This window comes from Wallemia ichthyophaga (assembly GCF_000400465.1).
Source record: "Wallemia ichthyophaga EXF-994 unplaced genomic scaffold scaffold5, whole genome shotgun sequence".
Taxonomy (NCBI): Eukaryota; Fungi; Basidiomycota; class Wallemiomycetes; order Wallemiales; family Wallemiaceae; genus Wallemia; species Wallemia ichthyophaga.
Window position 1 is genome coordinate 49,741 of NW_008806278.1, and position 26,935 is coordinate 76,675.

A 26,935-nucleotide genomic window follows, 5' to 3' on the forward strand; every position below is an offset into this window, starting at 1 on the left:
CGAATAATACAGTCACCCTCTTGAATTGATACTATTATGACGCAGCGCAGACCTTCTCTAGACTCAACTGCGACTCACGAATCGTTCGCTGCTCGTCTTGGTGGGAAATTCAGAGATGCAATCACGCCGCATCTCCACCACGACGACGACGGCGAACAGCGCGGCAGATCATTCCTCACTAAGGGCAAGCAGGGTAATCCAGGTGAGTCTATTTCTTAATTTTAAACTCTGTGGCCCCGTTTCTCTACCTATCTTATCTTTCTCTGCCTATCTTTTTCTTTCTTATCAACCAATGATAAGATAGTAGATAACCACTCATTCTACTCCCACTCTCTCCCTCACACACACACTCATGCCCTTCTCAGAAAGATCAGATTCTCGCGGCAGAGATCCTATCGTTAGCACCGGTCGCGGCGGCGCTGGCAACCTCAGGGCTAGCTCCAGGACCAGATCCGCATACGACAACGACGACGACGACAGAGGGCGTTCAACTCGCTCCGCCCATCCGCCTCCACCCAAGGCTGTCCACGCAGGCCGAGGCGGCGTCGGCAACGTCCGCTCTCCCTCCCGAGACCCTGCCGACCTGCGCAACCAGCAAGCTGAGCAGCAGCTCGAAGCCAAGCTCCAGCGCGAGGCGCACGAGAAAGCTGAACGTGACGGCATGTTACCAACCGGGTGGGTCTGCTTCTTTTGTGAGGTGTGTATAAAGCTGACTTTATATTTCCTCATTTAGTCGCGGCGGCGCTGGTAATATTAGAGCGGGCGGTGATCAACCCCCTACTAGCTCTGCCACCTCTTCCACCCCCTCCAGATCTAGGTCTCGCTCTAGGACTCGCGATCTCCTCCAGCGCGCTACCTCGAGGGACAGATCGACGTCGAGAGACGTGGCTTACAATCACAGCAGTAGCCATGTTAATGTCGGTGGCGGGGGAAACAGCTTTGGCAACGTCGCAAGCTCCCCTGCTCACCCGAATACTCACTCACCTCACGATATAGACGGCGATACCTCCCTGGCTGCTGTGAGAGAGTAGATATACGTGATTCACGTGATTTGCTTATTTAATGTATCTTTTATATTACAACGCTGCGTTATTATTTTCTCATTTATCTTTGTGTTCAAGTTGAGTAAGTGTGGTGCTATTTGCCATGTGCTGCCGCTACTCCAGCTACTCAATTATGCCAATCGGTATGCTAGCCCACGTTCTCATCTCATCACCGATTGGCATGACACAATTCCCAATCCAATTTCAAATTTCCAGCAGACGGGAAATGTGCGACAGGGTGGATTGCAGCTGACATGAGCAAGAGTATAAAAGACGGGCTGGGCATCGTCTCTTAGATTATAACATCGAAACGTCCACCACGCAATGCTCTCTATCAAATTCGCTGCCATCGCCGCACTGATTGCCTTGGCCCAAGCATCGCCACTGAGGCGCCACGACGACGGGCAAGGCCATCAACAGGCGCAACAGGCGCTCGCATCCGGCGACCAGTGCTTGCAGAACTGCTTCCTTACCGCAATCGTCAGTGTTGGCGCTACAGCTGGCTGCAACAATGGGAATGGTGGGTAATTGGTGAAAATTATCACTCACACACAACTCACACAATTCACGCACTCCAGACTACGCCTCTCAAGCCATCTGCTACTGCCGTACACCAGGGCTGGGCGACGCCTACTCGCGCTGTTTGGAGAGATGCCCCGCGGGCGACTTCGACCAGGGACAGCAGCTGCGCGATAAGGTGTGTGCTGCCGCGAATGGAGGCGGAAATCATGCGCACGAGAAAGAGGGGCACGACAAAGAGGGTCACCAGCATGAGCATGAGCATGAGCACGGTCATGAGCACAACCAGAAACCAGGTGTGCAAGTCGCCGGTATTATCGCCAGCTCTGTCCCGCAAGCTCAGGGAAATCTGGGGCAGTATGCGAGTGTCGCAAGTGCTGCTGGTGCTGCCAGTGCTAGTGCACCTACCCAAGCCACCCAAGCAACTCAACCTGAGACAGTAGCCGCTTCGACTACCTACACGTCCTCACAGACGGATTCGTACTCGCACGCTTCCTCCTCAGCCTCCTCAACCTCGTCGCAAACGTTCCTCACGCCGACTAAATCTTACTCTTCAACGGCCAGCCCTTCCAGTACGGTGAACGACCTCGATGATTTGGATAGCGGCGCTGTTTCGAGTCAAGTGAGCTGGAGTATCGCTATTGCGTCTACCCTTGTGCTCTGCTTTGTGGTGTAGGAGGTGTAGCGGTGTCTCACTGACTAATTTCACTCAACGCGATCACTTTCACTCTTACTCACTCTTACTCAATTCCCCGTCAACGGAATCGGATGGATCAACTGACGGCCTCTCTACTCTACCACTCTACTAATAGCAAGACAAAATTCAAGTAAAAATTTAAAAGATGAAACAAAAAACGATATAATGATACAACATGATTCCTTTGTAGTACCTTAATATGTTTAGTAATCAATTCATTTAAGCGCATAAGTGAGGAGCTCGTTATATATCGGTTCGTTATGCTGGATAGCGTCCTCGACCTCTTTAGGCAACTCAATAGAATCACGCTTAACGGGTTTAAAACCGGTGCTATTCTGCGCGTCCTCGTGAAAACCTTTCCACTTATCGAACTCTCCAATACGCTGTGCCTTCCAATGGAGCATGTTCTCCTCGAACGGTATGCCGAGGGAGGTACAAAACGCTCTGAGAGTGTCCTCAGGAGCGTTGACCAAGTCGTCGCTATCAATCAGCGCGATCTGACAATCATTGTAGAGATGCTTGATGTATTTCTGTGGTGCACCCGCGCATTCTTTGTCAGCACTCCCCCCACATATATACACACACACTCCCACTCACAACCATCGCCAACAGCTCCGCAAAACCCGCCTCGTCTGGGTCAAAATCGCCAAAATCGCCGCAGTCGTTGTCGAGTATAGCACGGTAGTACGACGTAATCGCTTTGCGCGGCGAGCGGACCAAGAAGGCGTATCTGAATTCGCCAAGCTGCTCATCGGATAGGACAGTCGGGTTGATGCCTGCAAATGCCATCATCTCTGGCTTGACGAGGTCTACGAGGATGTCAGATGACACGAGTAGCCACCAAAGCCACAGTAGCCACAAATTCAACTCACAGCTAGCCATGTCCTTGATGAAGACCAGTCGCGTAGGGTCCTCAGCAGCCTTCCCTTTGATCTCATCGATGCGATTCTGGTACGTCGTGTGTGCATGGCCTGATTGCTCTCGCTGTGCGTCCGTGTAGCGCGTAGACAAACGCTCAGGACCGTAGTAGTATGGCTATGAAAGTATTTAGAGTTTGTTTGTTCAGTTTATCCCACCTACCTCCCCGAATGGCTTTGGAAACGTAAATTAGTATGTCTCTAGATAACCTCCTACTCCTAACTCACCTCATGAAAACAGACGCAATTGGTACGCTGTATAAACGCCCTCTCGAGCGCTGTTGATGTCGATCTGATTGATAGTTGTGAGATTGATTGTTCCTTGGATTTGTGGAGCGTAGCTTTCTGCGCCACAACGCTACAGCGCTACAAAGGTGCTCACCTCGGTACAGATAGTGTGAGGATTGGTTTATTGATTGTCATTGTAGATGTTGGTGTTAGCGCTGACGCTCAAACATTATTTTGCAGCTGACAAGTTTTATTAATATTGCCCTGATGACCTCAGTATCTAGGCATCTTTAATCTTTGTGTGTGCCGCAGTGTGATTATCGTGGACTTTAGAGTATACACCGTATACGATTCGTTGGCACATTTGCACATTGCCTGCCAAAATTTTCACGCACCCCAATTCCTCAAAAGTGTAAGAATTAATCATCGTAATGCTACAAAGTATCCGTTTATTTGCGTTTTGGCAGCACAGGTTGTGCATTTTGTCTGTTTTCTATTTTTGTACATTTTGAAGTCAAAGAGTGCGCGAGTGGAGTGAGAGAATGGTATACGAGTGGCTTCTACGTTGCGGCAGAATTATCCGCACAAGAGAACGGAGAGCCAACGGTACCGTCATCGAACGACTGCTTGATCCCGACAATTGTACCGTACGCGCCAGATACACAGAGGAATGCGCCTAATGTGATGAGGAAGATGGCCCAAGCTAACTTACATCTGAAGAAGAGCGAGGTGTTTGTTTTGATATTGTGGCGATTTATATCGAGCCACATCATCGCGGGCAGACCGATGCAGAAAAGTGAAGCGAACAGGCTACCGACGAGTCCGAGAAGGGAGTCAAAGAAGGGAATTGCGTTTGCGACGACGAAGCAAAACACCACCACACAAGCTACCGTGCCGAGCCACACTCCCCAGTGGATCATAGTGGGCTCGACGAGATGCTTGGTACCTCTCATCATCCTCACGAAGACCTGCTTGCTGGCGAAATGTGCGTAAAGAAGTCCAGAAACGAGAAGAGCGGGGATGGAAATACCGTAAGAGATCTTCTGGAATATCTCACCAGCCGTACCGAGGGCGGGAGAGGTGATGTATTGTCCGCCGTAGTACCAGAGGATGATACTGGTGATAAAGTAGAATGCGACACTAAAAACCTGCTGCGAATGAACAGCCTTATAATAGTCACGTTCAGGGTCACGCATTTCCGAGTAAATGGCTGGGTAAGAAGGAGTGCCTGCGTAAGCAAAGAGAATATTGACTACTGCGTTCATAGAGCTTGCAAATCCGGCGGAAGGCCCTGCAGACAGCTTCTTGTCGAATACAGCAGCCTCGTTGCCTTTAGCGGGACCAGCTTGAGCGGTTGCAATAACAACTATCATTACAGACACGACAATGCAGAACATGGCCACCCAGCCTGCCCAAGATATGTGGTCGAGCTTGCGCATTGTTGCAACGATAAAGACAGCAACAGCCGCTATGCCGACGTACCCCACAGTACAAATACGCATACCCTCGCCAAGCGTGTTGAAGGCGATGGAGAGTGAGAGCATCGAGGAGGCCGAAATAAGCGTCATGAAGAGAAAGTAGCAAATGGAGATAATTGTGAAAGCGATGTTACCAACGACGCCTTTTCCAAATAATACGTGCGATGTGTCTGGCGTCGAATGCACCGATGGATGGGCTTGTTTAAATTTACCAGACGTATGATTCGACCACGCCGTGATCAAACCGAGGCCAAAGAGGACAACAAGGCCAACAGCCGCACCAAGCGTCTGCAGGGCAGCTGGAATAGACAGCACACCTAATCCGATTTGGGTCTGTGTGATGTTAGCGGGTGCTAAAAACACAGACTAATACGATAGACTGACCTTGGTCATTACAACACTCGCTCTAATCCAACCAGTGGTTCTAAAGTTGGTGACATTCTCTGAGGATCCATTCACTGCGAAGACATCCTTCTCGCCGCTATCCTCGACATCGCGCACGACGGTGGAAGACACTGGCTCCTCTGCCTTGTAATCATTGCTTTTGTCTGAAACGTTTGTGGACATGTTGATAGTTGTAAGATAACCCCGCACTCGATTTACTCACAAGCGATTCACTCGCTCGCTAAGAGACACAATCACTGATAACATGACCCGCGTTTACGCGAGGAGATATCTGCTGTTTTATTTGGTGATTTGCAGACCCAGGAATGCTTATGTAGTCTATCAAGCTCTTAGTCTCATTTCAATCCCATAACTCTGCCTTCTTCGTCCGGGACTTCGGAGACATAAGACATCAGGAACTCCACTCTATAAATCTCTCGTTTCCATCTTATCAGCTGATATAGTGTGCTTATCATCACCAGATACCGCCACCTCACTTGACTGAATCACGCCTCTACTCCTGTGCCAAAAGCTAAGTCTGTGATTGTACACGGGTAATATACGCACATATCTCTGTAGTATGTGCAGCCTTTTCAAACCTCAATTCCTTCCATTTCCGGTAATACTACAAGTGCCACAGCTGGTGAAATCTTTCCGCGATTATATCGGAAATTTTATTTCCCAGGGACACCTTGCACTCTATTCAGCACTGAATTTAAGCGTAAGTAGCAGTGGATCCGATGCACTTCACCTCCGCACACACCCGCAAAAGACGGGAAAGATAAATAAATGATGTAAATACATATTCACAAGGCTAGCTACCCAGGTTATTAAGGCCACCTTGAGTGCCAGCTATTTTCTTATGGTCGGAGGGGTTGGCTGGGTTAATGGGTGGTGAGTGATATTCAAAGCCCTCAAAATACACCTACCAAATGCCTCATAAGTCGTTATGACAGGCTCACTCTTAAGCTCCGTCCAGCTCCCTTTGAAGCCAACAAAGAAAATTTGAGTGACGTCGGCGCCAAAATTATCAGCGAAAAAGAGAGTGAGATGGGTAGATGAGTTAAATTTGGCTATTCTACGGAGTAATTACTGGGTCAGTCGTGATATTCTACTGAAATCACTACCCACTTCACTGGATACTCGATACACTCGGAGCTCTCGACTAACTCGATGGTCTGCGTGGGTGCTGGCTCATTATCGAGGTCGCCGAAATCAAGAAATTGATTAGCGTAGATTTTCAGCGTCCGCGGCGCCTTCTCTCCAAGACCACCCTTCACCAGGACCGACTTGAGCTTGACGGAGGCTGTGAAGGGCACCCTCAGTACCAGCTGTTCATCTGCATCGCTGTGGAGTGATACGTCCATGTCATCGCGCTGATCCCACTCCTTTATCACGTCACGCGGTGGCACGCTCTCGTCAGTGTTGAGGGACGTCACATTAGGCCGGTCGACGACGCCAAAGAGATTCTCGTGGTCTACGCCGCTGCTAGGATGTGGGTCGTGTGTGTGGTTGGAATCGTTGCAACTGCAGCTCATCGTTGTGGCAAGTCACGACAGCTACCACGATCACCACCATGTCATCATCATTGGATATAGCTTCCACCTACACTCTCCCAGCCGGGAACAATATCCCTGTACTCCAATTGGGCGTGTACAAGTCCCCAGCAGACGTTACGCACAGGAGTGTTCAGTCAGCCATCCAACTCGGTTACAGAGGCGTGGACACAGCGCAGTACTATGCAAATGAGTCTGAAGCCGGTTCTGCCATTAGAGAATCAGGCAAAAACATATTCATCACGTCGAAAATCATGGATTCAGCTGGCGATGTTGATGCCAATTACGCCAAATGCCTCGAGTCCGTAAACAAGATCAACGTCGGCGCTGTGGATCTCTTTCTCATCCACTCCCCACGCTACCCCAACGGCGCACAAGACCGCAAGGCTGTGTGGTTGGCGTTGGAGCGATTGGCCAAGGAGGGACGCGTCAAAGCGATTGGCGTATCAAATTACGGCGTCAAGCATCTTAAAGAGCTAGAGGAGTATGCATCCCTTCCAATCAGCGTCAACCAGATTGAGCTCCATCCATGGAATCAAATGAACGATATCGTCACCTACTGCAAGCAAAAGGGGATAGTCGTTGAGGCTTACTGCCCTCTCGTGCGCGGCAGGAAGGCTGACGATGCGCATCTTGTGAAGATCGCTGAGCAGACTGGCAAATCTTGGGCTCAGGTGTTGGTGAGATGGTCACTTCAGAGAGGATTCGTTGTGCTGCCAAAGTGGGTGAATTAAATTCCAAGAGGCTTATTGACGTATTACAGGTCAGACAACGCAGATCGCCAGAAGCTCAACGCTGACGTCTTTGATTTCGAGTTGAGTGATGATCAAATGACGCTGCTTAATGGTTTAGATGCGGGTGAACACATTGCGCCATGTCCAATTGATTGTGATTAAATTACCTGCCTGATGAATTCTGTATCTCTCCATTTCTCCATCTTCCATACCACCACCACCGATGATCTCAATCGAAGACGATCTCGACGAGCGGCAAGGCAGGCAGTCCAATCCACAGCTGGAGCCATTCGACACGTTCCTCGATTTCGACTACACAGACGACGACACGCTGCCGAATGAGCTAAACGAATTCTACTCGTATGTCGACGTGCGCAGTGTGCTCGACAACAAGCACGAGTGGCAGGTTGGGGAGTGTGGCAGCTGGCGTGACAAGCCGCTTGACCACCGCCAATCACTCATAAAGGACCTTCTAAGCGCCATCAACGCCGATAAGCTGTCAGAGCGCTTGAGAGCATCGCGCAAGCTGCTTTATTTATTCCAAGGCACCTTTAGCGAAGCCCGTAACTCCAGGCATCAGCTAGAGTGCATTATTGATAACGTGCACCTGATTAGACTGTGCGGTGGTCTTCAGAGCGTTACTCAGGCACTGCAGGCCGCTGTCTCGTTCCATGCCGTCGTGCACTCCGAATACGCTCACCTCGCTGAACCTGATTTTGTCGAGCAGCTCAATATCGAACTTGGCGGTTACATGGAGATGCTTTACTACATGGTGCAGATACTGCGCGACGACAACTCGTTTGCTGAGGATCTGAGTGGGTGAGCGTGCTCATGTACACCTTTTCTAATTCCTCTCAAGTGCACCTCGATCCTTCTCTGCCCACTTATCTATTCAGCCTTCTGTCTGGCCTGCGCGATAAGACGGCCAAGGGCTATCCCGTGAAGAAGGTGCGTAGATGTGATATTCTTCAGTCACTTAATTACACACTAACACACAATAGCTCCTTTTGCTGCTCTGGAAGACACTCCTCGTCGTCCTCGGCGGCTGGAAAGATATCGACCGAATCAAAGAGCTCTCATACGACCTCTTTAGCTGCAGCCTTGCCACCAAAGACGACAACACGATCGTTAAGAGCAATCCAGTCGACCTGCAGCAGTTTTTCACACAGACTTCTCTCAAATACCCCACCTACAAGCCCAATGCGCAGCCACTACCACTCAACGGTCTCGCTCTAGCATCTGCACCAGCTCCGCTGAAAACGAGTGCTCCGAAACAAGATCTCCCTAGTGCGTTCGCCGTCGGTCCCACAGTTTCAGGTGGGAACTCTTCCAATATAAACACAGCAGCACCAGAAGCAATGCCAGGGACTCCCCTTCCCACTCCTCCACCGTCACCGGCGCCAGGCTCTAAACTTAAAAAGACACAGTTCCAAACTGATCAGACAAAGCCATTCATATTCCCCTTCTCAGAGAATACCTCATCGGTACCGACATCCATCGACGAAGCAGGACGACTGTATGCTGCGCATATGCACGTCCCCATATCACTCTGGCAGACGCATCAAATTCGCAAAGACTTTGTGCGCAGTCTGGGCTATACCAACCGCTATGCTGAGATCGCTGAGGCGGAGGGGGAAAAAGGGAGTGAGAGCAATACGGGAGAGGATATAGGAGCACCTGTTGATGAATTTGACGCGTCATCCATAGCCTCCCAACTACACCCCTACCTCCACGCCGACAACAGAGTGTACATGGCCAAACTGATGCGTATCGAAATGCTCTACCGCGAAATACTCCCCTACCTTCACAACTGCGTAATAGTACTGCTCAAGCTGCTCTTAGCCACGCTCAATTCGCAGAACACAACGCTGCACCACGATGGCGAGCACCCCTCCCTATCCCTCGACGAGATGGATGTTGCGCGCCATCGCGAGATAACGAGCAAGGCTGTGAGTGCTATTGTACTCCTTCTCCTCAAATGGTTCAAGGTGTCGCATGTGATGAAGTTCCAGTGGCTGTCTACACTCCTCGTAGACAGTAATTGCATCCTCCTCATGTTGAAAATGTATGGCTTCCAGGATGTCTTGAGTATGATGCGCACGCAACATGAGGTGGAGGATCTCAATTTCTTCAACTATTGTGCGGCGAACGGCAAAAACAACGATAATGGGGCTATCAATAGCAACACTAACACCAGCATCCATCCACCTCATCGCAAAGTGCCCTCCATCAATAGCAACGATGGTATACCAGATTTCGAAACTTTCGAGAAACCCGATACACGCAGCTATAGTTGGCGTAATCTGTTTGCGACTATCAACTTTATGCGCATTGTGCAGAAACTCAGCAAGAAGCGGACTCACAGGTTGTTGTTGCTGGTGCAGTACAAGAGTAGTGTAAGAGATGGTATAATGAGACGGCTGTGTGGTTTTACTGACAATATGACCAACAGGCCATGCTGAAGCGGCTGTTACGCATCTCTGAGCCGCGCTTGCAGCTGTATGTGCTCAAAATTATTAAGGGACAGGTGCCATACTACGGACGTAAATGGAGACAGTGTGCGTGAAGTTGTTTTTTTTTTGCGGTGGCGTACAAACAAAACTAACGTGCACACCGCCAGCTAATATGAAAGTCATTACCGCTATCTATCTCAATTGCAGACCTGAATTGAGAGACGAGTGGTTGGCTAGTGCGGATGTCGATCAGGAGATTGAGGATTCGCTGGTGGGTTGTGTTTAAATTGATGAGTCAAGCTGACACTAGTGCAAGCCCCAAGAGCAATCTTTGCGAGCATTTGTGAAATTCTGTGGGTGTAGCTAATGATAGGAGCTCAAAAACGTCTAACCACACATCAAGACAACGAGAAGTATTACAAGTAAGTATACATGACTTCTTACAATCACTATCCTCAACTCACAATCCACACAAGCACACCCGGTGGACAGACACAGCACGTCGACGTAGATGCTGCACCAGCGAAGGAGAGGCGCTCGCATTCGCAATCGCAATCGCAGTCACACTCACACGAGAAAGCACACGAGGAATCGCCGTCACACCCGCACTCAGATGACGCCAAGGCAGATGATATCTACGACATGCACGAGTACGACGACATCATGGAGGATATATTGGGAGGAGTTGAGGGTGACTCGTTCGATGCGCAAGGTCTCGACCATGTGCTGAAGGAGCTCAACCTGCACCATCTCGAAAAAGGCTCGGATGCATGGCACAAGCTCAACACCTTCCTCGGGGTGGATCAGACTTACGAGGATGTGAGCGATAGCGAGAGGTGAGTGGAGAGTTGATTTGGTTCTTATGTGCTGCAGCTATGCTAACGTGCCTTTACAGCGTTGTGTCAGTTGGTGATCTGGGATATAGGCGTGGTGGAGAAGAACAAGACGAGAACGGTAAACACGGTGAGCGTGGAGAGCCTGGTGGAGAGGATGAAAGCGGTTCACAGAGGGGCTTGAACGACTGGGAACATATCAGCGCTCAAACCCTCTCTCAACTCCCTCCGTCGCCTAATCGAGCACTCAAGTCGCCGCAGAATGAATCCTCTCACCTCAATGAACACCCCGGCGAACAGGATCTCTCACCGCCGCCAGGTAGTCCGAAGCCATTGCCTTTTGCAGGCGGTGCCAATGGCATTGGGGTCGATGAGGTTGAGTTTTTGTATGGAGAGTGAAAGAAAAAGCGGGAGTGATATTTGAATGAGAATGAGAATGCCAGTGTGTACTTGTACAATTTCGAGTGATACTAAAGGTAACATCAAAATTTTGAGTGCCCGTCATTGTTCATGTGATTGTGTATTTGCGTAAAGGGTATATGTCAAGCTTAGTGTGTTATTTGTGTATTGTTTCCATTCTAGCCTTCTTCTATCCGAGATAAAACTCAATAAAAAGCATGACGACAAAGAGAAGAAAGACAGTAGTGATCTTGGGACGTAGAAGCTCCTCGCCGGATTCTAGCTGGCGATTTACGGATACACTCCTTGTGTCTCCTAGTTGGTTCTCGCTGGGTTCCTCGCTACGTTCGACACACTCGTCGATAAGAAGATTGATATCCTTATTTGCATCAACCACCCACGCCTTATTACCATAGTCGTATGCCTTGCAACCATCATCGCACTCGATCAAGTCACTTGTGTTGTGCGCCACCAGACGCGAATTGTTAACGTAGAGCCCAGAAACTGGCACTGTGCGGTTGAAGCAGACTTGGTGTAATAGTTGCGTGCGCATTTCTCCGCAGTGCTTGATGACGTGATTTGATGATGGTTGATCGAATCGGCTTTATATGCACAATTTTAATTTCCTCAGGAACGCACAGTGTCAACAAGAAATGGATTCCCAGACGGTGTCTAGAGTGTGTCATGAGTGCATGGTATGGAATTCGATAATGCAACAATGCAACAATGCAACAATGCGACATTGCCAGTGCAAATTTCCGCGATAACTTTAGAATTTTGCATGAGATTTGTACAGGGATAAATTACTAACATTACTGCGATTCCGTTTGAGTCTGTGTATCAGATGGTGCTTTTTTGCTGTGATTGTATTAACAACGTACCAAAGCATCCAAACGACACTCACATATCGCCCTCCAAGAACTTATCCAATTCATCTTTTGTATGTTCGAAAGGACGTGGCCCAAGCAGATCAATCATGTCTTGTCTCGAAAGCACCTCCTTTATCAACAGCTTCTGTGCTACTCTCTCCACTAGTTCCTTCCTCTCACCCAAGAGGACGTGTGTACGTCTATGTGCCTCAGTGATCATATTCCTAACTTGCAAGTCAATCATTTCGCCCGTCTTCTCGCTAAACGGCTTCTGGAATCCTTCACTGCTGCCCTCGCGACCACCATAGCTAACAGGACCTATTTCAGAGTTCATACCATAATTAGCGCACACTTCGAAAGCCATTTTGGTGATTCTCTGCAAGTCGTCCTGCGCACCAGTAGTAATTCTACCAAAGAAGATCTCTTCCGAAACACGTCCACCTAAAGTCATGCACATTCTGTCAATGAGTTGTTCCGTAGTGAACAAAAAGCGCTCTTTAGGGAGGTATTGAGCATAACCGAGTGCACCAACACCGCGTGGAATGATGGATACTTTTACTAACGGGTCGGCATGTTCGAGGAACCACCCACAGATAGCGTGTCCAGCTTCGTGGTATGCTACCGTCTTTTTCTCCTCCTTGTCTAAAACTCGACTCTTGCGCTCAAGTCCAGCAATTACTCGCTCTATCGCTTGCTCAAAGTGCATCAGATTTATTGACTCAGCTCCCTTCCTGGCAGCGTATAGTGCAGCTTCGTTGCACACGTTGGCTATATCCGCACCTGAGAATCCTGGAGTGAGAAGCGCGAGTCTGTGGGCAAGGTTACTGTAGGGGTTGTCTGACGTGATCATTTTCCTTGCATCCCTTTCACGACGCTCAGCTGGAGTGAGGTCATCTTCAACAGCCTCCGCCATCACAACAGGTCCTCCCGTTACATCGTTATTTGCTCCTGAGAAGGCCATCGACGTCTGCTGGAATAGCGCTGGATTAGGCGTTGGGAAATCTGTGGTTGGTCTGCCGACGCTCGAGCTTGGTCCGGCGTCGCTGTCTTCAGATGGAGGTCCGACCTTCTTAAGGGTGGTGTCTAGCTTGAGTGGACGGAGGTGGACGAGGAATATTTGAGAGCGGCCACCGACGTCTGGTCTGTCAACGGTGATATTTCTGTCGAAACGACCTGGACGCATGAGGGCAGGATCAAGAACATCTGGTCTGTTTGTACCGGCCAGGACAACTACGTGCTGATCGGAGGCAAAACCGTCCATCTCAACTAGAAGCTGATTCAAGGTACTTTCACGCTCGTCATTTCCGCCACCCATACCACCAGATTTGCCTCTAGATTTACCAATGGCGTCGATTTCATCTAGGAAGATGATACACGGTATGTTCTTGCGTGCTGTTGCGAAGAGGTCACGTACACGAGAAGGACCAACACCGACAAACATCTCAACAAACTCTGAACCTGAGACAGAGAGGAAAGGTACACCAGCTTCACCGGCAGTTGCCTTGGCGAGGAGGGTCTTACCTGTACCAGGTGGACCAGAAAGGATAGCACCGCGTGGAATCTTAGCGCCTAATTTCTCAAACTTCTCTGGTTCTTTGAGGAACTTAACGAATTCCATGATTTCCTCTTTGGCTTCATCCATACCGGCGACATCTTTGAATCGTGTACCAATTTCACTCTCCTGATTGAAAAGTTTAGCTCTACTTTTACCAATTCCAAAAATACCGCCGCCACCGCCACTGCCACCGCCGGCTCTTCTGCTCATCCAGTAAAGCAAACCAGCAAAAAGGAGAGTGGGAGCGAAGTGCAAGATCATGTTGAGTGGAGATGTCTCTTCGTGGTAAGCGACAGGAATCTTTTCGTTGTTTGGAACGCCAAGCTCCTTTTGAGCTTCATCGAGGTGACGTTCAAACGCATCAACGCTGCCAATGGAGAAATAGAGACCGGAGGAAGAGGAAGCGTCACCACGAAGGCTGACTCTAACTCTGTTACGGTTGACGACGGTGAGTCTGTCAACCAAACCTCTATCGAGGTAGCCAGTTCTGAAGTCCTGCCAAGTAACTTCTCTCTCGCCTGCTTCCGGAACGAGAAGCTTGTAGGTGAAGTAGGTACCAACGCCCATCATAAGGAGTTGCTGACCGTTGATACGTATCTCGGTGTGGGGACCACCGCCACCGCCAGGAAAACCACCAGGGAAACCTGAGCCCTGGTCTTTGTCGTTGTTTTTGTCCTTTTTGCGTTTGTCGGATGATTTCTTGGAGTCAGTTGAGTCTTCTTCGTCGTCTTGGTCGTTGCGTTTCTTCTCATCATGGCGCTTATCGTCTCTGCGGAGGATGGGGGACTGAGATAAATATCTATTTGAGCTGTTTAAGCTTCTAGGGATGGCAGTGGGCCTGAGAGACCGCTGCCTGAGCAAATTGCTGAGTCTGTGCATATTTCAGCGTCGTCGTACGGAGGAGAGAGAGGGAGCAGCAAGTGAAAATCAAAGTGGAATAAAGAATTTAAATTTAAAAAATATTTCTGCGTCGTTGATATTCTTGATGGGGAATTGCATCCACGCTGTCCCATTTCGTCCGACTCATGCCTCTCTGACCGGAACCATCAGCACATAGCAGAACCAGCACACATGGAAAACACAATAGATGACTTACACGTACACGTGCCATTATTCGATAAGATAGTAGAATCTACGCGATTGGCTAACATGGATGGTACGTGGCCCGGGATGACCACGCTACTTACCAAAAACGGTGGGGCTGTATATCTGATTCTGCTTGGTGCTCTACTTGGTGTACAGTTGTGGCAGAGCTACATAGGGGCCGTGGTGACATACAAGACATTGCCCAAAAACACTTTCGGTAGACTGCAAGCCAAATTAGTACCTGCATACACTATCGTTGCAAGTACACTTGCTAGTGCTTTGCTTGGTAGGTGGATCGTACACCGCGCCCACGCGCTCGATTTCGGCAGTCTGTGCGAGGTCGTTAGGGGATTGGAGTACGCGGGTGTTTACTCAGCTATCCACACCATCCACACGGATGCTTTCAACACTATCCTCCTCGCTGCTGTCGGTTTGGCTCACTTTGTCAACTTGGCGGTACTCGCTCCGGCTACAACTGAGTGGGTTGGCGCGTAAACATCTGAGCCAGTTATCTAATTAACTACCCTCTCAGCTTCATGTTCGCCCGTCATCGATTGGAAGCAGACGAAGCAAGCCAAGAAAAGAAAACAGATGTTTCGCCTGAAATGCACAAGCTAAACATGAAATTTAACATATTACATTCTCTCAGTAGTTTCGTGGACCTGAGTGCATTGGCTGCTACACTCTTGCACGCTCTGTTTGTGGGATACATCGGAACAAACAATCTGTGAGAGGTAAGATGAAAGATCAGTGGAAATGTAGTTTATTTTGGAGTAAATGGAGTTGTAATTATAGTAATTAAAGCAATTGTAGCAATTGTAGCAATTGTAGCAATAACAATAACAATAACATAGTGTACAAATAATTCTCTCACTCGTAATCTCTCGGCAGCCTCTCACCAAATGAGCCAGCAAGATTGCTTACGGGTCCACTGAGGCCACTCTGAGCTTTAAAAGATTCGAGGAAGTTCCTCATAGTCGAGTAGTCACCCTGTTGGAGTTGTTCGTCGTCAATATCTTGGTCGTCGAAATTGTCATCCAGTGTCTCGTTGTTAGGATCAACGCGTGATAAGATAGATTTGAGCTCGTGGTCCATTGCACGCAGCTGTTCATCTTCATCGAGTTCTTCAGACACACCGCTTTCTCTTGTGTTTTGACTTGTCTCAGCTTTAGGTTTCGCTCTTGCCAGTTCAGTATCCATTGCGTGCATGACGGCTTCGAACGAGTCAAGTTTATCGTTTGGTTTGGCATTGTGAGTGGGAGTGTGAGTTTGTGGTGCATCCTGGTCGCGTACGTCTTCCATCCTGGGTTGTGGTTTTGGTGGTTGTGGATGGTGTGATGGTGACTCCTCCACATCATCATCATCATCATCCACATTTCTCTTCTCCATCCTTTCATCATCCGGCACAAAAGCACCATTTGCTCTCCTCTCAGTGAGGATCTTGTTCCACATTTTGTCATCAATCCCAAGCGCCTCTCTAGAAAAGGCGAGGAAATCAGTCTGTTCATTTTGCATATCAATATCGTCTTCAGCATGGAGATTGACAACCTGGGGAAGGTTCTCGACATCCTCCATCTCATCCTGCCCTAATTCCTTAACTCCACTCTTGAGTCTCTCCGCATCTCTAGCCTCCTCATTTCCACCGTCCTCCTCCTCCTCATCTGACCAACCGTCGTATTTCTCAGGTGCAAAATGTGGGCGACGCAGCCGGGCATCTTCCTCTACCTGTCTCTGTTCGATGGGGTCGGAGATGTATTGATGGAGTGTGTTGAGGAGGTGTGTTTGGTTTGCAGGGGAAATATCAACTGTGGCATCTTCTTCACGCTGTTTCTCCTGTTGCGATGGCTTCTGCGTCGATGCTCCCCATTCATCTTTATTCAGTGAAGGGACGAGGGTGTTTAGACGGTGTTGTTTGGTCTGGGTGTTTTCTGCAATTGAGTTTGTAGCTTTGTCTGCGTCTGCTTCTTTATCTTTATCCTTCTTTTTGTTTCCATCTTGGCTATCGCTATCGCTCTCACCACTGCTTTCCCCCTCCTCATCGGAAAATAAGTCATCTTCACCGAATTTAGCTTGGTCCATACCACCCTCACGATCGACAAAAGCGTGAAGCTTATCGCTAAAGTGGGCTAGAGTGTCAGCGGAGGAGTGTAGGTGTGCGTCATGGTGACGCTCCGCGTGACTTCCCTGCATACGCTGAGCGAGGTAATCGTCGAAACTGTCAGCGTTGATGTTGAGCCAGCTATCGTCGTCTTCAGGGAGGATATTGGTGTTGGTGTGAGAGTGAGCGTGTCCACGGTCATCCTCCTCACTCTCCCCAAGCAAACGCTCAACCTCGCCCGCAAAGGAGAAACGTTTGTCATACTCCCCCCCAGCCTGTCTGATAGAGTGCCACGTATGCACTGCCTGCGTGTATCTCTCCACGTACGCCGCACTACCCTCTATCTCGCCCTTGAAGAAACCTATTTGGAGGAGTGTGTTGAGGTATTTGGTGAGTTGCGGAGAAGGAGTATCTTGAGGGTTTTGAGAGTTTTGAGAGTTTTGTGTATTTAGTGTACCTTGTGCACCCCGGACATCCCCTTTACTCTCATCATATAGAATCTCAAACCCACAGGCCAATTTCATACCTTTATCACGCCAATCGCGTTCTTTACCCGAGTTGGGCCATCTATCGCTGTTAAATACTCTAGGGGGGTGGAAGGGCTGGCCTTGGAGTTGAGCGTAGGCGGTGCGAGTGAGGGTGAGGGAGACGGGGAGTGAGTCAGAGCCATTTGATCCATGTGCCTGCGTGGGTTTAAAACGCGACATCCTCTGAGCTGCGCGTGTACCAGCTGCGTCGCGCGAACAGAAAGCTTCTACGGCCATTTGAGTGAGGGTGGAAGCCAGTTGTCGGTGTGGAGTGTGTGTGCTGGTGAGTGCGCAAAGGTGTGCAAGTGGCGATGGAAGGAAAGCGTTGAAAGTGTGCTGATGGCTGCTTAACGCTTCAGGATAGATATGCGTGCGGGAGAAAGCGGCGTTTTCGACATGTAAAGGGGCGAGAGTGGGTGTGGAGGGGTTAGTGATAAGTTGGATAGCTGTGCTTGTGCTTAATGGAGTGTCTGGGTGTGATTCCAATCCAATCAAGTGTAGCCTCCCCTTGTACACCCATAGCCTGTTCACAGCCCTCTCTGGAGTGAGCCAGCTAGGTAGCTGTTCAGCAGCCTCAATGAGGATGAACTGACCGTCGTCGTCGTGTGTTCTAGGTGAGAGTGAGCGGGTGTTTGAATAGCCTTGGCGATATAACCACCCACTCAATAACAAAATCATAAGTGATGGAAAGTTGGATAAGAATCCAGAGAGTAACCCACTCATCCTCAATCGAATCGCCCACTCGGATGGAACCATTAAGGGCATTATCGGAGACGGTCAACTCGAATGGGTCCTTGTGCCACAGGTAGTTGTATTTGCAGAGTAATTGATCGACGGTGGATAGAATAACTGTGGCCACTGCGCTTAGACTAGATTCATCGAGTTGTTTATGTAATTTATAATGAATAGTTGAATTTGAGCTCATTTCAAGGTTTAAACAAGGACGATCAAGATGAATTTGGTTAGAGGTGAGTGGATAGCAAAATCAATAAAATTACAATTCAAATACCCTACAGACACGCTCCTGCATATCCCCCTCAAACATCTATTTCACCCAAAGACTGGCTTTGTTGAGAAGCAAGTAGTCCCCTTGCCTGGGAATATCTTCAATGTTCCGTTAAGGAGGGATATCCTGCACTCCTGCGTTAGATCCTTCTTGCTGTCCAACAGAGACGGGAGTATAGCCCACGTGAAAAATAGGCACGAAGTCGCTGGCTCACATAGAAAACAACGTCCTCAGAAAGGTACAGGTCATTCTAGAATGGGCACGAAGCAATCGCCGTTGTTGGTTGGCGGTGGCCAGGCTCATGGCCCACGTAACACCCGCAACTGGACGCGTAAATTGAATAAAAAAGTGTGGTCGATGGGCATGAAAGTAGCGCTATCTGATAAGATTAGATCGGCGCAGCTGATGGCTATTAATCAATCTAATCTGGATATTCCATCTACAAACAAACTCTGCAAACAACTGAGCAACCTCAAATTGTTGGATAGAACGCTATTCATCACCGACGACTCACTCATCCATCTGGCCTCTAGGAATATCCCTACCATCGACTCCCTTTCCCCTGAAGACGTCCATGTTTACGACATCCTCCGTTCTAAGAACCTCGTCGTCGACATCGACGCACTCAACCTTCTCCAATCTAAAATTTCTTTAAACGCCGGTGACAGTGTGGATGTTGAGCTCACTGACTCTCCCCGCCTTGTAGACAATGCCCATCTCTAATCCATCTCTTTCTTCTTTACTTCCATGTCCTCCATCTCCCGGCTCAAATACTCGGCCGAAATCGTCGACGCCCTGGCCACGCGCAAACCCATCGTTGCGCTCGAGTCCACTATCCTCACTCATGGCTTGCCCACTCCCCTCAACTACACTACGGCCACCCGACTAGAAGCCGTCATCCGCGAACAAGGCGCCGTACCTGCGCATATTGCTGTTATTGATGGTTGTCCACGTGTCGGTCTCTCTGATTCCCAACTGTCCCATCTCTCCCTCCACTCCGGCAACCCTCTGAAGATTTCTCGGCGCGACATTGCTCCCGCTGCCGCTCTCCACAGAACAGGCGGCACCACCGTCGCTGGCACTATCACTCTCGCCGCTCATGCCGGTATAAAGCATTTCGCTACGGGCGGTATCGGTGGTGTTCACCGCAACGCCCAGAGTACTTGGGATGTCAGTGCCGACCTCATCGAACTCAGCCGCTCACCCACTCACGTTATATGTGCCGGTGCGAAATCTATCCTCGACACTCCCCTCACTTTGGAATATCTCGAGACTCACGGCGTCACTGTGGCCAGTGTAGGTGAAGCCGCCCAACCAAACTACAACTTCCCCGCTTTCTACTCCCCAAACAGTGGTCATCACGTGCAGTACTCCCTTTCACCCCTCCAGGCGGCGCAGGTGGGTATTGCGTCGCAGGGTTTGCAAAGCGGTGCTCTCTTCTGCGCTCCCATACCCCCGCAGTACGCTGAACAGGGCAGTCGTATACAGATTGCTGTCGAGAGAGCCGTACAAGAAAGCCAGCATGCGAATAACAACATACTCGGAAAGGATATCACTCCCTGGCTCCTCAATCGCATCGCTCAACTCACTGACAACAACTCCATACACAGCAATATCGCCCTCGTCGAAAACAACGCTCGAATCGGAGCACAAATTGCCGTTCATTATCATAGATTGTTGGAGGACAAGGAGAAAGACGACAGAGTGGGCGAGAAGATGTATCCAGTGGGTGGTTCTAGTGGTTTGGGTGCTTTGAGTGGTTTGAGTGATGCTCCATCAACACCTCAGACACAGGCAAATGTAAGGGCAAGGGCTATAGCTGAAACTGAAGCTGCAATGATAGCTAAATCGGGAGTTAAAGTGGGCGCCAAAGTTAACGCAAATGCACAAAAAGATATACCACACACTCACACTCCCTCTCACACCTCCGCCCCTGCCGACATAGTGATCATCGGCGCTGCAGCTATAGACGTGACAGCGCAATACGATAGTAAAAGTGAGCCACACAGCACATCGCCCGGGAGAGTGACAGTGAGCGCTGGGGGTGTAGGGCGTAACATCGCCGAAGCGGCTGGACGGGTGCTGCGAGGGGCAGCTGGTGGGAAGTCAGCCATTCTCATTGCGCCGGTGGGAGGTAGCAACACCAACACCAGCACTGCTGACCTCCTCGCCAACTCCCTCCGCTCATCCGCTGCCGCCCTCCATATGCGCACCGATGGCTTCGTCGACCCACCTCACAACACCCTCACTCCCGTCGTCAACCTCCTCTTAGACAATGAGGGTGAGTTGCGCGAGGGTGTGGCTTCTTTTGATGCTCTTGATCAGATGCCTTTTAGCGAAGTGAGTGTTTGATTTGATTTGATTGTAGGCTTACTCACACTTACACTCCCACCAGGTCGAAAAAGTACTCGAAAAACACTCCCCACACATCATTGCACTCGATGGAAACGTCAGCGCGGGTGTCGTGCGCCATGTGCTCAGTTATGCACGTGCACGCGCCATCCCCACCCTCTACGAGCCCACTAGTGTAGCGAAAAGTGTGCGTGTGTTGGAAGCTTGGGAGATGTGGGAGGAAGCAGACTCACAATTACAATCACAACCACACTCCCAACCCCTCCTCACACATGTCACACCCAACACTCACGAACTGCGCGCAATGACGCAGAGCACCTCTTTCGCGCGTGTTAGAGAGAGTAGTGCGTACTGGGAGGCTCTCAATGCTCTCCGCCTCTACCAGCCTTTCCGAGACGCTTTGGAGAGGTGCCTCCCGCGCCCCTTTACTCAAGATGGTATCGCACAGATGGCCGTCATGCTCCTGCCCCTCACCAAACATGTTGTTGTCAAATGTGGCGCAAAGGGTGTGCTACTTGTGTCGCATGTGCGCGAAGATGAGTTGGGCGAGGTAGGTATCGACGGTGCGCTCCTGTCAACCTCCAAGAAAGATGCTCGAGTGGTACATCGCGTGGATACTACTAGCAATGCTGACTCCAACACTCACGCTGACGCTCAATACGTCCTCGTCCAACACCTCCCTCCCCACACACCCGATCGTCTCGTTAATACTACCGGCGCTGGCGATTCTTTCGTTGGAGCTCTCCTCGCCGCTCTCGCTCATCACCAGCCCCTCACCAAAGCCATCCATCTCGCTCAGGATGCTGCTTCTCTCACACTCGGTTCGAAAGATAGCGTTAGTGCTAGATTGCACTACTTGGGCGATGATTTGCATTTGTAATTTTAGTTTGGCCTTAGTTTTAGATGTGCTTTTAGAATATACTCCACTCTCACTCCCTCTGTGTGCGTCAAGTTGTAAACCTTCTCAGCTTACACCAACACACAAAAAAGCACACTTCGAAAATAAACGAATAAAGTATTATCAAGAAAAAGAAAAGTCAGCATCACCGAAAGCAAAAATAAATGCTCCCTGTCTGGGAGTTGAACCCAGCTCTCCCGCGTGACAAGCGGGCGTACTAACCGATATACTAACAAGGATTGTTGATACAGCTTTCACCCTTAAAAATATATACCGAGTAACATTTGCCTGACACTCAAAGAGTCCCCAATTGTTTTTGTGACCACTGGCTAGTTTTCGTTTTACTGCACCTCTTCACTCTTTAAAGCAAGCCATCACCTCAATGTTCGCTGCGAAGGCATTACTACCGCAGTGACACCGCTCTAAATAGCAAAAAGTGAAAATTAGAGATCTAACGCACATATTCGCCTATATAATTACTAGGGAGTGTACATTTTGCATGCAAGTTAGTTTTCAATGGGCGTACAAGTGATATCGAGAAACTTGAGACACTCGAGATACTTAGTCAAGCGAACAGCACAATGAAATAAAAAATTACAGACAGCTACACACACAAACACCATATTCTGAACACCCCACCCCATCGAGCCATACCACCCTTATCGAAAAACACACCTCCATCACCAATCAAGCAGCGAAGAAGAGGTGCACCACAGCTACACAACAAAACACTCGCAATACACTCCAGCAATCCCCAAGCACCGCACACAAATTTTAGGAAGTATCATCACTGTCACTGTCTTCGTCTTCACTCACTCACACCACCCAAGTAAACTATAGTAACGTTTCGAAAATGAGATTCTACGAGCAGAAGTTTCCGGAAGTGGATGAGCTGGTGAGTGAGGAAGGCTGCGTTGAACACACTAACAGGCAGAGCAGGTGATGGTGCAAGTGCGTCAAATAGCAGAAATGGGTGCATATGTGCAACTGGTGAGTGTGGATGGAATAAGTGAATGAACCCAATTAAACACCCTCACCCAGCTCGAATACGACGGTATCGAAGGAATGATACTCCTCTCCGAGCTTTCACGTCGTCGCATAAGGTCAATCCAGAAGCTGATCAGGGTCGGTCGCAATGAAGTAGTCGTTGTGTTGCGTGTAGACAAGGAGAAAGGCTACATTGATCTTTCCAAGCGTCGTGTGTCTCCGGAAGACGTACTCAAGTGCGAAGAACGCTTCAACAAATCCAAGGCAGTGTCGTCGATAATGGCACACGTTTCAGGTAAATTGGGCATCGACGCTGAAAAGATTTACTCAGATGTAGCTTGGCCTCTGCATAGAAAATACGGCCACTCTTACGATGCTTTTAAACTGTCCATCTCTGAACCAGACATGATATTCAATCAATTAGAAGTCAGCGAGGATATCCTGCGCGAACTCAAGGCAAACATCTCAAGAAGACTCACTCCCCAGCCTGTCAAAATTAGATCTGATTTGGAGGTTACTTGTTTCGGGTACGATGGTATTGACGCTATCAAGGGCGCGCTCAAAGCTTGCGAATCCCTCCAAACTGAATCTATCCCTATTAAGATTAAACTCGTCGCTCCACCTCTCTACGTCGTCAGCACTACCAGCACCGACAAGCAAGGCGGCCTTTCTCTCCTCGAGAAAGCCGTGCAGGTCGTTCAAGATGAGATGAAAAAGTATGGCGGCGAGGTTAACATCAAGATGAAGCCAAAGGCCGTGTCTGAATCCGAAGACAACGAGCTCCAGGCCCTCATGGAGAGAGTCGAGAAGGAGAATGCTGAAGTGTCGGGCGATGAGTCTGAAAGTGATTAAACGGGGTGCATTGTTAATGCATAAATATTTTCATTTTATATAATCCAAAAAGAAGAGAAAACGTGAATCATTCTATACGTACTTGCGCACTAAGCAAACAGACGCTTAGTGTAGCTGTTCAAACCGTGGACACCACCTTCCAGCTGAGCTGAGGCAGTGCGCAACTCAAACCTAACCTTACCATCTTTGACTGACTTTTGCAGCTCAGTGATACTCTTCTCACCCATATCCTGGAGGGAGTGTTGGAGACCATTGTAGAGATAAGGTAAAAATTTGGTGATCGAGCCCTTATCAACAACATCACCACTGACACCTTGTGCCACCTTGACTGAGTCAGACTCAGAGAAGTAGCGACCACTAGCAGCATTGTCCTTAGTGTCACTCTCAGCTGTTGCGCTCTTCTTCTTGAGCTTGTGCTGCATGGCATCAATCGAACCCATTCCACGGTAAGCCTTCACGCGCTGGCCTTGATGGTAGAAGTATTCACCAGGTGATTCAGTCGTGCCTGCTAACATACCACCCATCATGCACGCCGACGCACCGAGGCACACCGCTTTGACTATGTGACCGACATTGCCAATACCACCGTCGGCGATACATGGGACACCAAACTGGTTGGCAAATTCTGCAACAGCGTAGACGGCAGTACCTTGTGGTCTGCCCACAGCCATGACTTCCTGGGTGATACAAATGGAGCCTTGTGACATGTGTTAGAGGGAGCAGCGTCGAAATTTCCACACCCACCTGATCCCATACCAATACGTAATCCATCAGCACCAGCGCTGATCAGCTGTGCTGCTTGCTCTCTAGTGACGACATTTCCAGCAATCACGTCCAATTTCTTAAAGTTTTCCTTGGTCCATTTGAGCATGTTAATCTGGTACACCGAGTTACCTTGTGAGGAGTCGAGGATGACAACATCGAGACCAGCCTCAACAAGCAGGCGAAGACGCTCCTTGTCTGCGTCTCTGGTACCGACAGATGCACCACAGTACAACTGCTTAGTCTCTGGATGTTTAGATGCTAATGGGAAGTTGAGATTCTTAAGTAAATCTGATCTAGCGAGCAGTGCGCTGAGGTTACCCTTCGAATCGACGATAGGCAATTTACCCTTTTTAGAAACGCGCAAAATCTTATTGGCCTCCTCCAAGTTGATACCGTGGTTGCCTGTGACCAAGTCAGTCGTCATAACTTCCTTCACTTCCGCGTTGAGGTTCTGGAATTGAATGTCTCTCGCTGTAACGATACCGAGGAGTTTAGAGTGTAAGGCACCCGACTCAGTTATAGGAATACCACCAAAGCCGAGCTTATCCTTGATATCGAGTACGTCGCTCACTTTAGCCGTTGGTTTGAGACAGATTGGATCCGTGATAAAACCGTTCTCGAATTTTTTCACCTGGCGCACCATATTAGCTTGTTCTTCTGGAGTGTTGTTGTGATGAATGATACCAATACCGCCCATGAGAGCTATGTACGTAGCCATATCAGTCTCGGTGACAGAGTCCATTGGCGAAGACACGAATGGCGCTGAGAGCTCAATGTTGCGAGAAACCTTTGTCTTGAGGCTGACGCTGGCGCTGTCAAAGTTTATGTGGCCTGGGAGTACGAGGAAATCTTGATAGGTGAGTCCACCGCGGGTCTTTGAGTCCATCAGTGATTGCACAGAGAGACCGTCTCTTTCTTCGTAGGATTTGAGGTGTGCAAGCGCATCGTTGGCATTCATTTCTGGCATTTTCAGTGAGATGCTTGTGGTTGTAGTAATGCAAGAGGTGAACGCGAACAAAGTTTCGCTCAAGTTGGCCGTCGGGGGAATTGCACAGTGGAGATAGCGGATTTAAGGGTGAGAGGCTCTAGCGGGTAATTAAGTTAGTGCTCGATGTGTCGTTCGGGTTTAACAGCTGTATCGGAGAAGATGAAGATGCGATTGGAGATATGCTACAAAGCGTAGTCTAAGAATACAAATCTCCAATCCAAATCCTCGCATCTCTATTCCTTTTTCATCTGCTTTCCATCAGCTCTCTATCTGGATGACGACGATCAGTGAATTTCCACCATTCTACACACAGCAGCCGAATGGCACTACACTATCCCAGCAACTTAGTCTGTGGCAGAGGCACATACTCGCAACATGCAAGCAGCGGCGGCAGTTCAAATTGAGTTATAGCGATGACATATGGGCGAATGACAAGATAAAGCGTGTGTAAAGAGATAGTGTTGAGTTTATAGCTGAATAAGCTACAGGGGCTGCGTCCAAGGATTTTATCGGTGCTATCCTCGAATCAATCGTTAAGGACGGTGTAGCTGCGTTTACAGATGCGAGTAAAGATAGCGTCTGGGTGTACTGGAGAAGCTTAGCTGAATGGTCTGAAATTGTTTACGACTACGTTTTAAACACAGCACAGCTTAACACGCCTCTGACTTATTATGAGCTCACACAAGGCGAGTACAGCCATCTGAGTGAATTGCACCAATTACCTGTAGAAATCCTTAAGATGGCCATAAACATACTCACAAAACAATCCAAGGCTGCGATTATAAAATCCAGTCAAGGCGAAGGCGTGAAATTTTTCTAACAATTTCAATAAATAAAGTTACATTGGAATCTTATAATCGATGCCCTTCTTATCGAGCTTCTGCTGCTTCTTCTCAAGTGCTTTCTGGTACTTGCTTACAGCCTTCTGTTTCTCCTCCTCGGTCTTCTCCTTATTGAAATTCAATCTCTCTATTCTGTCAGTAGGCGTTGGTCTAAACTTGCGATTGGCTCCTTTGAAGAGGTGCTCGTTTATATCCTTGTCATCCAACACTTCCACAACCAGCAATCTATTCTCAATGAGGTAGTTGTTCATAGTCTCAGCTACGATCTCCGCAACTTCGAGACTCTCAAACTCTATAAAGGCATAATGCTTACTCTTGCCTGTCTTCTTGTTACGTGATAGTCTAAGTCTCGTTATATCACCAAATTGAGAGAAATATGCTCTCATTTCATTCTCGTAGAAACCATGAGGGATATGTCCAACAAATACTACACCCCTCTTGTTCTTCTTGGAAGCTGCTTTACCCAATTTCGCTTTAACCTGGGAGTTGGTTGGCACTTTTGGCACAGGTTTGGACTCCTTTGAGATGGCTTCTTCGTCAGAGCTGCCGTCTGAATCACTGCTATCGCTGTTGTACTCGTTGATATTGATCTCATCCTATAGATAAGTTAGCTGGTTGGTTCTTATTATCCGCTTAACATGCACCAACCTGATCTTCAAATTTATCCTCTTTCTTCCCAGCATTCTTCTGTGTATTCTGCTGCGTAGCTTTCTTCACGTTCTCATTACCCTTTCTGCCTTCATTGATTGACTTCTTTGTTGCGTCTTTAGGCATAGTGTTGGTCGTACTTATCAACAACGAAAAGGAAATTTACAATTAAAATATGATATTCAGATAGGATATGATATATTCTTTTCATCCATTTGGTA

The 26,935-nt window shown here is 48.8% G+C and overlaps 17 protein-coding genes and 1 non-coding gene across 18 annotated transcripts; 9 read left to right on the forward strand and 9 right to left on the reverse strand.

The window, feature by feature from the left end:
- Nucleotides 1-36: 36 nt before the first annotated feature.
- J056_003565 (uncharacterized protein) lies at nucleotides 37-1,031 on the forward strand (the record flags this gene model as incomplete). Its single annotated transcript, XM_009268781.1, has 3 exons — nucleotides 37-202; nucleotides 366-675; nucleotides 734-1,031. 3 exons carry the CDS (start codon nucleotides 37-39, stop codon nucleotides 1,029-1,031), a joined length of 774 nt encoding a protein of 257 aa, XP_009267056.1.
- Nucleotides 1,032-1,367: 336 nt separating this feature from the next.
- Nucleotides 1,368-2,238, forward strand: J056_003566 (uncharacterized protein; the record flags this gene model as incomplete). The annotated part of the gene is made up of 2 exons (XM_009268782.1): nucleotides 1,368-1,563; nucleotides 1,622-2,238. 2 exons carry the CDS (start codon nucleotides 1,368-1,370, stop codon nucleotides 2,236-2,238), a joined length of 813 nt encoding a protein of 270 aa, XP_009267057.1.
- Nucleotides 2,239-2,474: 236 nt separating this feature from the next.
- On the reverse strand, nucleotides 2,475-3,599 carry J056_003567 (Branched-chain-amino-acid aminotransferase-like protein 1; the record flags this gene model as incomplete). Its single annotated transcript, XM_009268783.1, has 6 exons — nucleotides 2,475-2,789; nucleotides 2,857-3,068; nucleotides 3,132-3,294; nucleotides 3,340-3,351; nucleotides 3,405-3,468; nucleotides 3,559-3,599. The coding sequence occupies 6 exons, from the start codon at nucleotides 3,597-3,599 to the stop codon at nucleotides 2,475-2,477; spliced, it is 807 nt and encodes a 268-aa protein (XP_009267058.1).
- Nucleotides 3,600-3,964: 365 nt separating this feature from the next.
- J056_003568 (N amino acid transport system protein) lies at nucleotides 3,965-5,449 on the reverse strand (the record flags this gene model as incomplete). Its single annotated transcript, XM_009268784.1, has 2 exons — nucleotides 3,965-5,215; nucleotides 5,267-5,449. The coding sequence occupies 2 exons, from the start codon at nucleotides 5,447-5,449 to the stop codon at nucleotides 3,965-3,967; spliced, it is 1,434 nt and encodes a 477-aa protein (XP_009267059.1).
- A 631-nt stretch (nucleotides 5,450-6,080) lies between these two features.
- On the reverse strand, nucleotides 6,081-6,804 carry J056_003569 (PITH domain-containing protein 1; the record flags this gene model as incomplete). The annotated part of the gene is made up of 3 exons (XM_009268785.1): nucleotides 6,081-6,145; nucleotides 6,196-6,344; nucleotides 6,398-6,804. The coding sequence occupies 3 exons, from the start codon at nucleotides 6,802-6,804 to the stop codon at nucleotides 6,081-6,083; spliced, it is 621 nt and encodes a 206-aa protein (XP_009267060.1).
- A 38-nt stretch (nucleotides 6,805-6,842) lies between these two features.
- J056_003570 (uncharacterized protein) lies at nucleotides 6,843-7,718 on the forward strand (the record flags this gene model as incomplete). Its single annotated transcript, XM_009268786.1, has 2 exons — nucleotides 6,843-7,543; nucleotides 7,586-7,718. 2 exons carry the CDS (start codon nucleotides 6,843-6,845, stop codon nucleotides 7,716-7,718), a joined length of 834 nt encoding a protein of 277 aa, XP_009267061.1.
- Nucleotides 7,719-7,779: 61 nt separating this feature from the next.
- J056_003571 (Protein FAM40A) lies at nucleotides 7,780-11,241 on the forward strand (the record flags this gene model as incomplete). Its single annotated transcript, XM_009268787.1, has 9 exons — nucleotides 7,780-8,371; nucleotides 8,416-8,504; nucleotides 8,558-9,952; nucleotides 10,009-10,114; nucleotides 10,177-10,280; nucleotides 10,326-10,362; nucleotides 10,413-10,431; nucleotides 10,486-10,845; nucleotides 10,905-11,241. The coding sequence occupies 9 exons, from the start codon at nucleotides 7,780-7,782 to the stop codon at nucleotides 11,239-11,241; spliced, it is 3,039 nt and encodes a 1,012-aa protein (XP_009267062.1).
- Nucleotides 11,242-11,431: 190 nt separating this feature from the next.
- On the reverse strand, nucleotides 11,432-11,794 carry J056_003572 (uncharacterized protein; the record flags this gene model as incomplete). Its single annotated transcript, XM_009268788.1, has 1 exon — nucleotides 11,432-11,794. One exon carries the CDS (start codon nucleotides 11,792-11,794, stop codon nucleotides 11,432-11,434), a length of 363 nt encoding a protein of 120 aa, XP_009267063.1.
- Nucleotides 11,795-12,053: 259 nt separating this feature from the next.
- J056_003573 (AFG3-like protein 2) lies at nucleotides 12,054-14,544 on the reverse strand (the record flags this gene model as incomplete). The annotated part of the gene is made up of 2 exons (XM_009268789.1): nucleotides 12,054-12,099; nucleotides 12,146-14,544. 2 exons carry the CDS (start codon nucleotides 14,542-14,544, stop codon nucleotides 12,054-12,056), a joined length of 2,445 nt encoding a protein of 814 aa, XP_009267064.1.
- A 192-nt stretch (nucleotides 14,545-14,736) lies between these two features.
- On the forward strand, nucleotides 14,737-15,482 carry J056_003574 (Transmembrane protein; the record flags this gene model as incomplete). Its single annotated transcript, XM_009268790.1, has 2 exons — nucleotides 14,737-15,230; nucleotides 15,284-15,482. 2 exons carry the CDS (start codon nucleotides 14,737-14,739, stop codon nucleotides 15,480-15,482), a joined length of 693 nt encoding a protein of 230 aa, XP_009267065.1.
- A 139-nt stretch (nucleotides 15,483-15,621) lies between these two features.
- Nucleotides 15,622-18,301, reverse strand: J056_003575 (Protein SGT1; the record flags this gene model as incomplete). Its single annotated transcript, XM_009268791.1, has 2 exons — nucleotides 15,622-17,986; nucleotides 18,039-18,301. 2 exons carry the CDS (start codon nucleotides 18,299-18,301, stop codon nucleotides 15,622-15,624), a joined length of 2,628 nt encoding a protein of 875 aa, XP_009267066.1.
- Nucleotides 18,302-18,328: 27 nt separating this feature from the next.
- J056_003576 (50S ribosomal protein L4) lies at nucleotides 18,329-19,105 on the forward strand (the record flags this gene model as incomplete). Its single annotated transcript, XM_009268792.1, has 2 exons — nucleotides 18,329-18,344; nucleotides 18,393-19,105. 2 exons carry the CDS (start codon nucleotides 18,329-18,331, stop codon nucleotides 19,103-19,105), a joined length of 729 nt encoding a protein of 242 aa, XP_009267067.1.
- A 24-nt stretch (nucleotides 19,106-19,129) lies between these two features.
- Nucleotides 19,130-21,614, forward strand: J056_003577 (uncharacterized protein; the record flags this gene model as incomplete). The annotated part of the gene is made up of 2 exons (XM_009268793.1): nucleotides 19,130-20,722; nucleotides 20,778-21,614. 2 exons carry the CDS (start codon nucleotides 19,130-19,132, stop codon nucleotides 21,612-21,614), a joined length of 2,430 nt encoding a protein of 809 aa, XP_009267068.1.
- Nucleotides 21,615-21,799: 185 nt separating this feature from the next.
- J056_004988 lies at nucleotides 21,800-21,871 on the reverse strand. The gene has a single exon. It is a non-coding gene; the product is annotated as a tRNA-Asp (tRNA).
- A 614-nt stretch (nucleotides 21,872-22,485) lies between these two features.
- J056_003578 (Eukaryotic translation initiation factor 2 subunit alpha) lies at nucleotides 22,486-23,471 on the forward strand (the record flags this gene model as incomplete). Its single annotated transcript, XM_009268794.1, has 3 exons — nucleotides 22,486-22,527; nucleotides 22,572-22,622; nucleotides 22,674-23,471. The coding sequence occupies 3 exons, from the start codon at nucleotides 22,486-22,488 to the stop codon at nucleotides 23,469-23,471; spliced, it is 891 nt and encodes a 296-aa protein (XP_009267069.1).
- Nucleotides 23,472-23,560: 89 nt separating this feature from the next.
- J056_003579 (Inosine-5'-monophosphate dehydrogenase) lies at nucleotides 23,561-25,203 on the reverse strand (the record flags this gene model as incomplete). The annotated part of the gene is made up of 2 exons (XM_009268795.1): nucleotides 23,561-24,168; nucleotides 24,216-25,203. The coding sequence occupies 2 exons, from the start codon at nucleotides 25,201-25,203 to the stop codon at nucleotides 23,561-23,563; spliced, it is 1,596 nt and encodes a 531-aa protein (XP_009267070.1).
- A 295-nt stretch (nucleotides 25,204-25,498) lies between these two features.
- Nucleotides 25,499-25,928, forward strand: J056_003580 (Vacuolar protein-sorting-associated protein 25; the record flags this gene model as incomplete). The annotated part of the gene is made up of 3 exons (XM_009268796.1): nucleotides 25,499-25,667; nucleotides 25,713-25,855; nucleotides 25,911-25,928. 3 exons carry the CDS (start codon nucleotides 25,499-25,501, stop codon nucleotides 25,926-25,928), a joined length of 330 nt encoding a protein of 109 aa, XP_009267071.1.
- A 134-nt stretch (nucleotides 25,929-26,062) lies between these two features.
- J056_003581 (uncharacterized protein) lies at nucleotides 26,063-26,840 on the reverse strand (the record flags this gene model as incomplete). The annotated part of the gene is made up of 2 exons (XM_009268797.1): nucleotides 26,063-26,662; nucleotides 26,715-26,840. 2 exons carry the CDS (start codon nucleotides 26,838-26,840, stop codon nucleotides 26,063-26,065), a joined length of 726 nt encoding a protein of 241 aa, XP_009267072.1.
- Between the last annotated feature and the right edge of the window lie 95 nt (nucleotides 26,841-26,935).